Source organism: Podarcis cretensis (genome assembly GCF_951804945.1).
Source record: "Podarcis cretensis genome assembly, chromosome: 3".
NCBI lineage: Eukaryota > Metazoa > Chordata > Lepidosauria > Squamata > Lacertidae > Podarcis > Podarcis cretensis.
The window spans coordinates 55,544,759-55,558,719 of record NC_137172.1 but is presented as its reverse complement, the minus strand read 5'-3'; the positions used below and the strand labels follow the sequence as shown (position 1 = coordinate 55,558,719).

General features: G+C 45.8%; 1 protein-coding gene across 5 annotated transcripts in view; it reads left to right on the top strand.

The window, feature by feature from the left end:
* Positions 1-13,961, top strand: part of TULP4 (TUB like protein 4) — a 103,316-nt gene that overhangs the window by 82,572 nt on the left and 6,783 nt on the right. For all 5 annotated transcript variants that reach the window (XR_013837662.1, XM_079971856.1, XM_079971857.1 and 2 more), the window contains exons 6-14: positions 827-961; positions 1,762-1,928; positions 2,345-2,569; positions 3,820-4,054; positions 4,721-4,865; positions 6,848-6,992; positions 7,354-7,447; positions 8,261-8,404; positions 10,221-12,865. Coding sequence is in view for 4 of the 5 variants with exons in the window: in XM_079971856.1 (XP_079827982.1) it covers positions 827-961; positions 1,762-1,928; positions 2,345-2,569; positions 3,820-4,054; positions 4,721-4,865; positions 6,848-6,992; positions 7,354-7,447; positions 8,261-8,404; positions 10,221-12,865 (3,935 nt within the window). In the remaining variant the exon portion in view is untranslated. The remainder of the gene's footprint in view (positions 1-826; positions 962-1,761; positions 1,929-2,344; positions 2,570-3,819; positions 4,055-4,720; positions 4,866-6,847; positions 6,993-7,353; positions 7,448-8,260; positions 8,405-10,220; positions 12,866-13,961) is intronic.

The following is a 13,961-nucleotide window of genomic DNA, read 5'->3' as shown; positions in this document are numbered from 1 at the left end:
CAAGTAGATAAGCCCATTCTGATGCTCCAGACTCCCATTTTGGGATCCAGTCCTTATGGAGGGCCAGTTTCTATATTAAAGTCTGTGTCATGTAGCAGTAAGGGCTTAACAGAGCTGAAGTATGATTGGTCCAGTACCACAAGGTCTTCAGTCTGGAGGTCTGAGGAGGGGGATGTGTTTCTTGAAAGAAAATATTGAGTCAGATTGGTAATAGTCCCTTGGCTTTTGAACATGTGGACGAGACAGCAGTGCAAGAAACTTTTTATGAAATGAACATGGTGAATCATTGCTTATTTTTCTTTCAACAGAAAGCTGTGAACACATTGCTTTTTTGAATCCCACCTTGACTAGACTTTCATAAGGTGATAGTAGCGCTACTTCAAGGGCCAGGTCTGGCCCACAGCTGCCAGTTGGCTACCTCTGGCTTAGAGGCTGAACATTGCTAGGTATCACAGAGAGGTGCAAACTGAACAGACTCCTTGTACGAAGGCCCCTCTACCCTTTTATTTCCTAGCGTGGTTGGCACTGCCTCTGTGTTTGCGCCCATTATGGGCCATAATGGTTGCTTCTGACTCCCTTCTTTTCCTCATACAGCTCCAGGGACATGTAAATATTCCCACTGTGCAGGATCACTGAGGGCACAATAGAAGAATTGTGTCATTTGCATAACACTGCAGAGACCATACCACAGTTCTGTGGTGTGAGGGTGGGGTTTATTCCTTAACAGTACTAGACAGGGTCACAGCTCTTTGCACAGTCAACAGGTGATGAGCTAGGAACCTTGGTTCAAACTTCTTCCTAAAAGTTTTTTTCCCCCACTCTGCAGATGGTCCAGCTGCATATCCAGTTCTGGTGCAGAACACCAAACCGCTGCTCACTGTCAGCTTCACATCAGGAGACATTAGCTTAATGAACAACTATGACGACTTGTCTCCTACCATCATCCGCTCAGGGTTGAAAGGTACGCAAAGGGAGACTTGTCTTCCTGCCCTGTTCCCACCGCTTCATTTTCTGCTTTAGATCTTGATTGCTTTGACATGAATATTTCAGCATCTGTCTCTTGAAATGCAACATCCATCTGCAGCGATTTCCACTAACAAGAGTGACGCCTGCTGGTGAAAAGAGCACACCTCAACAAAGGGATTCCTTCTGAAATAAACTGGTAGCCTGTCTTACATTCTCTGGTGCTTGACAGCAGCAAATGAGAACCATGTGCTTTTCAAAATAACCTCCAGCTTTAGGCAGTGACCAATTTTGTTTTGCTCTCTTCTGCTCTGTTCCTTCAAGGGTTTTGTGAAACCCTTAGGAAACCAAAGCCGGAAGGCTGGCAGGTTCCAAAGTTATTTTAGTTTGAGGCAATGTTTCCAAAAGCTTAAAAGTGGAACTTCAGGTTTAATTCAGTTGAAGCAGTAGCTTCAGTCAGTAGAGTGAATGAAGGCTTGCTCCACCAACCTCAGCCTGCCTTTAGCCAGACCCCGCCTGCCTGCCTCCTTGCTTACAACCAGACCAGGAGGTGGCACGGCCTGTCAGCTTCCTCCTCCTCAGTCTCAGGGCTGCCTCATGTATAAATTAGCAGGGAAAGGGAGGTGGAGGGATTAACCCTCCCGATTAGTGGCAGTAACCTGTGGTTTTGGTTAGCCAGGGGAGCAGTGGAGGCCCCCGCTGCCTCCACTGGCCTGCTTACAGAGTGTAAGTGTGTGGGATTGGGCCTGTTTGCTTAGTGTAGTAAAGTGAACCTCCCCCTCCCCTTTGTGATTTCAGATGTAGTGGCTCAGTGGTGCACCCAGGGGGACTTGCTGGCTGTTGCAGGCATGGAAAAGCTAAGCCAGCTGGCTGAACTCAGCGGTGCTTCCTTTCTGAAAAGTGCACTGGTCAAGTTCTACAATGTTCACGGAGAACATATCTATACCCTGGAGACTCCTGTGCAGGTAAAGATTACTCTGAAGTGAGATATTGAAACAGGAGCCTGGGAGAATAACAGCCCACAAAAACAACCGCTAGCGGGGGATATTATATCAAGGGAGGTTTGCCCAGTGGATGAATGTCACTATAATTTAGATAATTTACAACAAATAAGTTTTGATTCCATGCTGTTAGTTACAATAATATTCAATGAAGGATGAAAAATACTGGAGAAATCTGTATTTTAAAACAAAATGTCTTCTGGTCACTGTAATAAACTGATACCGTATCTTAGTGAAATTGTAAGTTGTACAGTTCCCAGAGAATGCTACTACTTGAACATACAGAAAAGCCCTGAGGCATTAGGGTTTTCCAAAATAAAATGGGTCTTAAAATATGCTTCAATGAGAGGAAAACATCTGAATTGTTACTTTTCATGCAGCGTCCCATAATCTCAATCTGCTGGGGTCACAGGGACTCCCGCCTGCTCATGGCTTCTGGTCCTGCCCTCTACGTTGTCCGAGTGGAGCACAGAGTGTCCAGCCTACAGCTTCTGTGCCAGCAAACCATTGCTAGCTCCTTGCGGGATGACAAAGATATCAGTAAATTGACTCTGCCTCCCAGGCTCTGCTCATACCTCACCACTGCCTTTACACCAACGATCAAGGTAAACAAATGGTTGGGTGTTAAGTGTATCAGGGTCAGTGGACAAAGGTAGATGGAGCTAAACAGCTGACAGCAGCTGAGACATAAAGCGCGCAAGCAGGGAATGTTTGATTGGTAATAAACATTCAGATTGCACTCTGAGGCTGCCATCTCAAACACTTATTTGGGACTCTGTCCCCTTGAACGCATTGGGACTTCTGAGTAAATACACCTAGAGTTGCATAACCGTGCAGAACAGCTTGTAGGGTTTTATCACTGTCATTTTGAGAGGGTTGTGATGGCCGTTTGAAGAGCAGTGCAGGGCAACCTGACTAAGGGCTGTTTCACAAATGTAGTTTTCTTGTACAGGTTAAGCAGTCCAGACTGCCCTCAGGCATGTTCGTGTACCGAGAGCTTATTAATAAAACCAGTCAGTCACAACTGCTGCCAGCCGCAGTTTGTGGCTGTAATGACATTTTCCACATCTGCTTCAGTTGTGTCCAAGTGTATCCATGATTAGAAGGTTCACACATTATATTAGCCATGCAATGGGAGGTGGATGGGACTGCTTTGGGGTAGGTGTAAACTTTGTGCATGAACAGAGCCTGGTGAATGGGCCTTTATTCAAAGGTTTCCCAGGACAAGGCGTAAAAGCTGCCAGCTAGATCGCAACACCTTTTGTCTGGCTCTTATGAGAACTTCTTGAGAAATCTGATCTCAGCCCCTGTGCTGTTGACAATCTTTATATTTCTGTAAAAGAAGCAAGCACATACAGTCATACCTCATGTTACGTTTGCTTCAGGTTACGTTCTTTCAGGTTACGTTCTTTCAGGTTACGTCCCACGGCGACCTGGAAGTACCAGAAAGGGTTACTTCTGGGTTTCGCTGCATGTGCACAAGTGCCAAATCATGCCGCGCACATGCGCAGATACGGCGCTTCAGGTTGCGCTCTCTTCATGTTGCGAATGGGCCTCCGGAATGGATCCCGTTCGCAACCAGAGGTACCACTGTATTACTGAAGTGGATGCTTCTTGGTCTCTCTGCAGTTCTGGTGCATCATTTTAGAAGTGGTCACTTCTCATTTAAAATGTAGCTAGCTTTGTATGGTCCTGATTTCTTTTATTGTTTTATCAATTTAAAGGCAGAATTTACCACTACAGTCATTAATAATAATAATAATAATAATAATAATAATAATCAGGAGCATGAAAAAGCAACACGAGGGAAAACTCTTTGTATGACTCACAATTTTTCCTCCTATATTTAACTCAGCCTCCTATCCCAGACCCCAACAACATGAGAGATTTTGTAAGTTACCCAACATCTGGCAACGAAAGGCTTCACTGCACAATGAAGCGGACAGAAGATGACCCGGAGGTTGGAGGGCCTTGCTACACACTGTATTTGGAATACTTAGGGGGTCTGGTGCCTATCTTGAAAGGGCGCCGAATTAGCAAACTGCGGCCTGAGTTTGTCATCATGGATCCAAAGACTGATGGAAAAGCAGGTACAAGGCATTAGGCAACTTTTTAGTGCCAATTTCTAGATTCCGGTCCTGTGCAGAGACCCTCAAGTGTTGCAAGTTTACTGCACGTGGATTTCTCGTGCAAACCTTGTTGATTTTATTGTATGTAACTGATCTTCACATGGGAAAAAATATGCCCACAAATACGCTCTTTGTTGAAATGTGTTATTCTTGTCGGTCGAGTGTCATGTACTCACTGGAGCTCCCGTTTGTGGAACAAATGAGTGGATTGGGTTGTGGAGATGTGTATCCTGTTGATGCCCCAAAATTGTGCATCCACACAAGAACCCATGGCAGTACTATTTCCCTGCTCTCATCAGCCATTCTGAAAGAGACTCAGTAACAGGCATAGTTCAAGTCATCTTCCAAGTTGCAGTACATTATAATATTCAGTGTCCTGACAGGAGAGGGAAGATTCTCTAATTAGCTGTAGACATTTTTCAGTGTCAGAGAGATGCCTGTCAACTAGCATAATTGAGCACCATCCGCTTGATTTTAGGCTATTGCTGATTCTGCATGAGTTTCAAAGAATACGCCATGCTCCTTGTATCTCAGCTATTGCTTGTAGGATATCCTAGAAATGATTGACAGCTGTAATTGGGATTTGGTTTCTGAAACATTTTTTTTTAATGGGGCCTGTGTTGACAGATGAAATCTATGGAAACAGTTTGATTTCCACCGTGATTGACAGCTGCAACTGCTCTGATTCCAGCGATATTGAACTGAGCGATGACTGGGCTGCAAAAAAGTCTCCCAAAATCACTCGAGCTAGCAAATCACCCAAACTTCCCAGGTAATCATTTTGGTATTTTCAAAACTCTACCTTCCTTTTTCTCCTGGGTCTTTGAATTCCTTTTTTATGCTGAGAGGGCACCCTACACACTTAGAACAAAGGGGAACCTTTTCATACAGGCATCAGAAACGGGCTGCTTCAGAAATGTTAGGGTTCTTTTTGCTGTGAAACATTATTAAGGCCCCTAGAGTTCTCCTCTGTGATTAGCTACAAGCATAATACAGACAGAATCCCCCATAGTTCTGGTGTCCTGTCCCTGACAGTTTCAAATGTTTAACAGCACATAACAGTGCAGGGTACTTGTTAGGTTCTTTGCTTGCTGCTAGTGAGTGTTTTAAGCAGAGTTCTATATATATTGTGTGTGTGTATGAGAGTGTGCACACACGTGCATGGTGCAAAAATAAAAAATAAATCAAATCCTGTGATTAGGATAGGACCACCTACTTGGATTTTAATTTGTTGACTTAGTTTACATACTGTGTCCTGGTTCCAAGATGAGCTTTTCAAAAATTTGGAATAATTGGCAAGCACTGAGAAAATCAGTGTTTGGGAATAAATTCTAGGTATATAGTATGGGCAACGACCAGTGAATCATAACAACCCAGGGTGCTAAAGTTCCACCCCCGGACCACCATTATATTCTACTATATATCCTAGATATATATCCACATAAAGAAATCTACAACAATCTCTCTCTCTCTCTCTCTCTCTCTCTCTCTCTCTCTCTCTCTGCTCAGACTTTTGAGAGCAAGGTTCCAGATTTGCTACTGGTGCTAGGAGAGTGCTTAGCTCCCTTCGCTGAGAAACATGTTCTCTAAGCACTATTCTGCTCTCTGTTTATGGGACACTGTGATCTGAGTTGTGTATTTTGATCTTTGTGGGGCTGGGCTAGATATCCCTTTTTCCATTCCAGCATAATAATAATAATAATAATAATAATAATAATAATAATAATAATAATTTATTTATACCCCTCCCATCTGGCTGGGTTTCCCTAGCCGCTCTGGGTGGCTCCCAACCGAATATTAAAACCACAATACAGCATTAAACATTAAAAACTTGCCTAAACAGGGCTGCCTTTTGATGTTTCTAAAAGGTGAGTGATGCTTCTTCAAAGCTCACAGCACCAGCCATGGGCATTTTGTCGGAGAAATAATGCCCTAGTTCTTTCGAAACAGCTGTTGTCCCTGTGATGCTCTTTAGCAGGGTATTAAGCCTGATGCTCTGGTTTGATGCATAGGCATAAGCCTATTATGATCCTTAGCTCCTGAACCTGGAGACAGGCCAGCAAAGGGGGGGGGGGGAATGCTTTCCTTACCAATTATTAAAATAGAACCACTTTTCTAGTACAAAAATTCCATGGAACTTCATATGTTATCTTTCCGTTTACCGTTTAGCCAGAACTAAAGCTGCTGGGCAAAGTGTACTTGGATTATCTAGTATGTTAGGTTGAAGACGGATGTGACATCTTTTATAGTAATGGGCCGGTCTGAAATGCTCTTTCTGCATTCAGTCCCAATGTCCGTCCAAAGTCATTCTGCAAAAGTTTGCAAGTATGAGACAGAAAGCAGCTATGCCAATTGACATGTAACATCACCAAGAAACCTCCCTCCAATCCTCAGGACCCTTTTGCATTTAAAGTTACCATTTTAATTACTAAGGGATATGAACATCCTTGCAGCTTTTTTCCGGGGGGGGGGGGGGAGGAAACCTATACAAGTCTGATGGCTAAGCCAGGGTGTCCTGTTCATTGGTGTGGCTGTCTGTCATCCCATTTGCAATGTCGGACTGAAGGATGCACCGTGAACTCTTTTCATATTAACTCTGTCTTTGCTCTTGAAGCTACTTTCGAATGGTAAACCTTCTTAGCATTTCCCCCACCACCCACCTAAATTTGTATTCCGTGTTCTCTTTTTGTATAGAGAGACAGAGAGTACCTATTTGTGCCTGCCTCATTATTGTCATTTTTGTTTTGTATGCAGAATTAATATAGAAGCTCGCAAATCTCCAAAGTTGTCACGAGCTGCTCAGGAGATATCAAGATCTCCCAGGCTACCGATAAGGAAGCCTTCCATAGGTTCACCAAGCCTAACTCGTAGAGAGTTTCCTTTGGATGATATCACTCAGGTACTGCATGGCTATCTCATTATCTACCAGAAACAGAGGCACCATGTCTCTGAATACCAGTTGCTAAGGTACAACAATGGGAGAGCCCTGTTGGCCCCGTGTCCTTTTCGTGAACTTCCCATAGGCATCTGATTGGCCACTGTGAGAACATGATGTTGGACTAAATGGGCCTCTGGTCTGATCCAGCATGCCCTTCTTATGTCCTTCACTCTTTTTCATTGGTAGAATTGCCCTTGTCAATGTGAAGATAGAAATAATCATACTGATTGACCTAACAGGACTATTGTAAGGATAACTAAGATAATGTATGTGAATACTGTATAAATGCTTGTTGTCGTTCTGTCATACCTTTTTATTGCAGCACAACTACCTTGCTCAGGTCACGTCAAATATCTGGGGAACCAAATTCAAAATCGTGGGTTTGGCTGCTTTCCTACCAACCAATCTTGGTGCAGGTAAATTAACTCTTTAAGAACTGTCTTCATTTCAGACCCTTCCTGACCAGAAAAAGTGTGCAAATATTCTTTAACAGTAGTTAAAATTTTGCATCTAATTCAGTCATGGAGTTGTAAGCCATGAAACAGTTTGGACTATTTCTGTGGCATCTTCTACTGGGTCAAAACTCCATAGAAGTGATGCTTAAAAGGAAACTTTCCCTAATTGTGGGAGTATACCAGAAAAACATTCCATGTAGGGAGAAATTCCTTCTGCTCCAGAGCCTATTTCATTGCCATGTTAAGGATATACTTTATATCTGTTTGCTTGGTAAATAAATCACATCTGTAGCTCTTTTGATTTTCCCCACTAGCTTTTGGAGGAGTGGTCATGTTTGTATTCCTCATCCACATGGTTTCCCAGTAGTCCAGACACTGACCAAGCCCAAACTTGCTTAATTTCAGTAATTGAATGAAATCATACTAGACCTTTTGCTTAGAGACTTCTTCAGTTATGAAAAAATACATAAATAGAAAGTACTTCCGGATACGTGTATATTTTTGTCTTTGTGTGGCATCACTGGGAAGCCTTGTTTGCCTGTTATCTTCCCGGTGCATGTACATACAACAAAATGTAGCTGTGTGTGCTTGTCGCATGCAGTCATCCAAATATTGCATCCTATTTCTTAAATAGACATGCTTTCCATGTAGGAGTTTTATCATGGTTGAAGTCCCTCTAATTGGCTGATTCCTTTAGTAATGCTGGAACCTCCCTTTGTATTTTCTGCATCACAGATCTTTTCTTTCTTCCCTTTCCTTGCATCCTTTTTGTAGTTATCTATAAAACCAGCTTGCTGCATCTCCAGCCTAGGCAAATGACGATATACCTTCCAGAAGTGCGGAAGATTTCCATGGACTATATAAACCTTCCTGTCTTCAACCCCAATGTTTTTAGTGAAGATGAAGATGATTTGCCAGGTGAGATTGAACTGATTGTCTAAAATTTTATGAAACTCTGTAAGAAGATTGACTCTCCTTGTAATTAAAAGGCCAAGGCACATGAGTCCATTCCATGTTTTGCAAGATATGCTTGTTGTGGTGGAGAGGCCAAATTGGAGCTTGCTCTTTGACTTCCATTTTGGAGTCTGTGGTGAGGCTGGGAACTGCAAAATAGGGCTTGAAAGACCTGTGTACTTCCGGTGTTGTCATTGGGAGCCTGGTAGAGCCTGGAGGGCTCCCTGTGCCCTTCGCAGCCTGTGTGGGCATTCCATACCATACTGCCCTTGCCCTGTGTTGTGAACAGTGCATTCAAGATCAGGGGAGCTGGAAGGCCTCAGACACAGGTGTACATACATGGTGCATTTAAAGCTTTAATGGAACCTTCTTCTCTGACTCCTGAAAGGAATGTGAAGTTGAAAAGGGTGATGAGGCAAGCCCAGGAACAGTGCAGGCTGCTGGGGTGGAGGGGTGTTTCTTGGCTCCAACAAGTTTCTGATGACATAGCTGAGAGCTCAAAAGGGCCTATTGACAAATCATAATTAATCTGTAAATGGCAGCAGCAGCAACCACCACCATTAGTTTAGATGTCCGGTGGATGTCCTTTTAATTAATCCATTTTAAATGGGTCAGTTATGAATTTGATCCAGAGAGAGTCCATTAATCCCCTGAGAAGAAGCATCTGTTAAACTGGGAATTAAATTATGAGGGTTCAGTATTAACCGCCTTTTAGAAATCTGCAAGGGGATTGACACAAGCAGACAATCAAAAGACCTGGAGTGATATAGAGGCACTCATAATTGAAAAGGTTCAATCTCCAATGGTGACTTAACTGCACAACCTTAGAGTGGCAGGAATCCATCATGGTGCCTGGGAATTGAGGCTCCAGTGGTAGCCCGAAGCATTCACAAATGTCAACAGGTGAACAGGTTGTATTCTCTCTTCAGATTCACATTGGGTTACTGTCATTCATGCCTTCATAACTGCTTGCTTTTCATGACATGGACTATAGCTTATTATACATTCCACCCACTTGCATCAGAGTCTGGTTAACAGAGTGGCAGAATACTAGATTGTTCCTGTTCCTTCTGAGATAAAGGTCTGATGCAGATACAGTGCTGGCTTCCTGCTAACTGTGGTCAACAAATTGGAAGCCAAACCCTTTCTGGGGCAAATTCCCACTCCTTTGCTATGACGAAGCAGTTTGTTGGCTCCAATGCTTACCGCTATTAAGTCTAGCCAGGATTTCCCTTAAACCAGGTTATTGAACTGAGGACCATGGAGAAAGAGAGACTTACCCCAAGGAGGTGAGGGGCTTTGTGGAGGGACTGCATGTTCTCAGATCTGGCTCTTAATACCCTTACTGTAGTGAGGTGGGAGATAATATTACTGACCTAATATGACAGCACAAGTACAAAAGTTAAATAATCAGTATTTAACAAATGATTCCAATATCTTTAAAATGGAAATTAATGCTCTAGATGGCAGAATTAATTTAGTATACAGTAGTACCTTGGGTTACAGATGCTTCAGGTTACAGACGCTTCAGGTTACAGACTCTGCTAACCCAGAAATAGTACCTCGGGTTAAGAACTTTGCTTCAGGATGAGAACAGAAATTGCGGTGCGGTGGCAGCAGGAGGCCCCATTAGCTAAAGTGGTACCTCAGGTTAAGAACAGTTTCAGGTTAAGAATGGACCTCCAGAACGAATTAAGTTCTTAACCTGAGGTATCGTTATATCTCTTTTTGGATGAAGGCTGTGATGCTGTATTCTGATACTCATATCTTTTTGTCCCAGTGACTGGAACATCTGGAGTTCCCGAGAACAACCCACCTTGCACCGTAAACATCCCGATTGCTCCTATTCACAGCTCAGCACAAGCAATGTCACCAACACAGAGCATAGGGCTGGTTCAGTCTTTGCTGGCCAATCAGAATGTGCAGCTGGACGTCCTCGCCAATCAGACGACAGCTGTGGCAGCGGCGGACCACGTGACTGACAATGCAGTCCACTACCCAATCCCAAGCAGGTATTCCAACCCAGGCCAAGTGATCTTTGGAGGAGTTGAAATGGGGCGCATCATCCAGGCACCCCCTCAGCTCCCCCTGCCACCCCAGGGTGCAATCCAGATGGCAATTGTGGACCACAGAGATGGGGACAGAGACCACGAACACCTCCTGAAGGCCAAGACGTTGCGTCCAGTGCCACAGGCAGCTGAAGGAGAAGCATCCGTCTTCACCACTGCCCAGGAAATTCAGATGAACAAAATGAATCCTCCCCCTCCGTACCCTGGAACCATACCAGCAGCTCCCACCACAGCTCCTCCTCCTCCTCCTCCGGTACCTCCCCAACCTCCCATAGATCTGTGCTTGAAAAAGGGAGATTTCCCCCTTTATTCCACAGGGCATTATCAAACCCCTCTCGGCTATGAAAGAATCACTACCTTTGACAGCAGCGGGAATGTGGAGGAAGTTTGCCGGCCTCGAACGCGGATGCTGTGCGCCCAGAACACTTACACTCTGCCAGGGCCTGGCAGCTCCGCCACTTTAAGGATCACTTCCTCAGAGAAGAAGATTCAGCAGCCTTGTACCAGCGCCACCCTAAACAGGCTCACGGTGCCGCGTTACTCCATTCCAACCGGGGATCCGCCACCTTACCCGGAGATCGCAGCCCAGCTGTCTCAAGGTCGCGGCATGGCCCAGAGATTGGACAACAGCATAATCCACGCCACTCTGCGGCGGAACAGCAGAGAGGCAGCGCTGAAAATGGCCCAGCTGGTTGACAGCCAGAGAGCCACTCTGCAGCTGCCCTCAAAACTGAAGAGCAACATTGTGGCAGCCCAGTACCAGCAGAGGGTGCCAACGGCACTCTACACCTGCAGCCAGTGCAGCAGCGGCAGTGGCAACAACGGTGGTGGCGGTGGCAGCGGCAACCCTAATAGCGGAAGTGGGAATATGAATGGCATCAGTGGTAACAGTAGCACGTCCGGCATGAACAGCATGAGACCAGACATGACGACTGGAAGCAGCTCTCAGCACAGCTCGGTCATCGCACATTCCGTCAGTACTTCGCCCCTGGCCTCCCAGTCCTCTTACAATTTGCTTAGCCCACTGGACAGCTCTCGTGAACGGACAGATTATGTGAACTCTGCCTTCATGGAGGATGAAGCTCTTTCTCAGCACTGCCCCGTGGAGAAACCGGTGCGCCACATGCCTGTGGCCATGGCCGAGCCAGGCATTGGTGTCAAAAGACCACCCCCCTATCAGTGGGAACCAATGGTGGGTGAGGAGATATGGGTCCCTCAAGAAAGGACAGCTCCGAGTACTTTGCCTCACCCTGCCAAACCTGCACCCCTAGTAATTGGCCAAACTCAGCACCTGGATATATCCCGAGCACCGTTTGTTTCCCCCAAATCTCCAACCAGTCCCACTGCCACTTTCCAGATGAGCTACGGGGTTGGAGCCCCATACTTGGGGAACTACGGTGTTCCTCCCCCTCCTCTTCTTCAGGGAATGCAGGTCCCCTGTTCTCCCAAAGAAGCTTTGGCCCCACCCCAGATTGCACAACAGGAGCCAACGGTTGTGCTTCAGCCAGGTTACCCCTCCAACCTTGCTTACTGCCCTTTGCCCCCCCTGTACCCTGGAAATAGCACTTGCTCGAGTTTACAGCTGCCACCAATGGCCTTGCACCCGTGGAATTCCTACAGCACATGCCCACCTGCTGCGCAGGGCACCCAAGGCACTCTGCCCCCCAAGGCGCTGCTGGTGGTGGAGAAGCCTGTCATGTCTCCTCCTCCACCACCACCACCACCGGTGGAGCCTCAAGGCCACACGGGCACAGACGCGATGGCAGAGACAGCAGACAACTTCCAAGAAGTCCTGTCCTTGACCGAGAGCCCCGTGCCTCAGCGGACAGACAAGTTTGGGAAGAAGAATCGGAAGCGCCTGGATAGCCGAGCGGATGAAGGGAATATGCAGGCTATTACAGAGGGAAAGGTCAAGAAGGAGGCAAGGACGACTCTGACCGACTTCAACTCGCTGATATCCAGCCCTAGGCTGGGCAGGGAGAAGAAGAAGGTCAAAAGTCAAAAGGACCAGTTGAAGTCCAAAAAACTGAACAAGATGAACGAATTTCAGGACAGCTCAGAAAGTGAGCCTGAACTGTTTATTAGCGGGGATGAGCTAATGAACCAGAGCCAGGGCAGTAAAAAGGGATGGAAAACAAAAAGGAACTTGAGAACAGCCAGTGAACTGGATGAGTTTAAGTGCCGGAAAGCCAATGAAAAGGAGGACGGGCGGCTGGGAAGCCAGGGCTTTGTGTACGTGATGGCTAACAAGCAGCCCTTGTGGAATGAGGCAACACAAGTATATCAGCTGGACTTTGGAGGGAGAGTGACCCAAGAATCTGCAAAAAACTTCCAGATTGAGCTGGAAGGGAGACAGGTAAGATAACGAGTTGGAAATTACAGGCTGCTTCTTGTGTTAGGCCTTGACATGTGCGCCAGAGGAACAGGGCTGGCCCAAGACTTTGTGCCTCTGATGCGAGTGCTGCCATTGCCAACTCCTCCTTCCCCCTCCCCTCCAGCTTTGTAAGTTTTGCTGCTGCTAACATGGTGGCAGAACTTGCCATCTCCTCCCACCCCTATCTTCTGCCTTGCTCTGGGGAAAGGGGTCCTTCCTTAGAGTTAGACATTCTGGGCGAGGTGGCCTTGGAAAGTGCCTGCACCACTACCACTTTGCCTTGCTGGCTAATTAAAGGTTTCAAATCACTAGAACTTCTATTTTTTAAAGTCCAGCTGTTGTGGCAAAGCAGTGTTGGGGCAGACACTCTTCCAGTTCACCTTACTCAGAATACTTTGCCCTAAGGAAGGACCCCCTTCAGTGTAAGGCATGAGGATGAGGCAAGTGCTCTGGAAAGCTCAAAGCATCTTGGTGGTTGGGTAGTGGTGACAGCTGGGTGGATGGACTGGTGAAACAAGCAAGTGAGGACCTGGGGGCAGTAATCTGCCACCTCTACTGCCACCACCAGAAACAGTTGCCTCAGTTTGCTTTCTACAGGAATCCTGGCCCTGCAAATGGAGTATGATGTGACTTCTTTCAAATAGACACACCTCCTTGCAGATTAATTTGCAGGAAATAGTGGCATGTGAAAGGCCTGGTGCAAACAGGATCCTGATGCCTTATCCCTTGGGTGGCCAATATCTGCCCAAGGCATTGGACATATGTTTGTGTAACATCTGTAGATCATTTGTCTCTCACAATTTCACAAATATTGAATACAATCCATACAGAGGTTGCCTTTGAGGCACAGGCAACTTCTCTGCAGCATAAAAATCTTGAAGAAGAGAAGAAGAAGAGTTTGGATTTGATATCCTGCCTTTCACTCCCTTTAAGGAGTCTCAAAGCGGCTAACATTCTCCTTTCCCTTCCCTTGACTGTATAAAACCAAAGCTATTCTATTCCACCAAGAAGAAATTTGATGGTAGCTGCTTATAATTGTGGCTTCTGTGCCTCAGAGCAGCTATAACAGATTATGGGA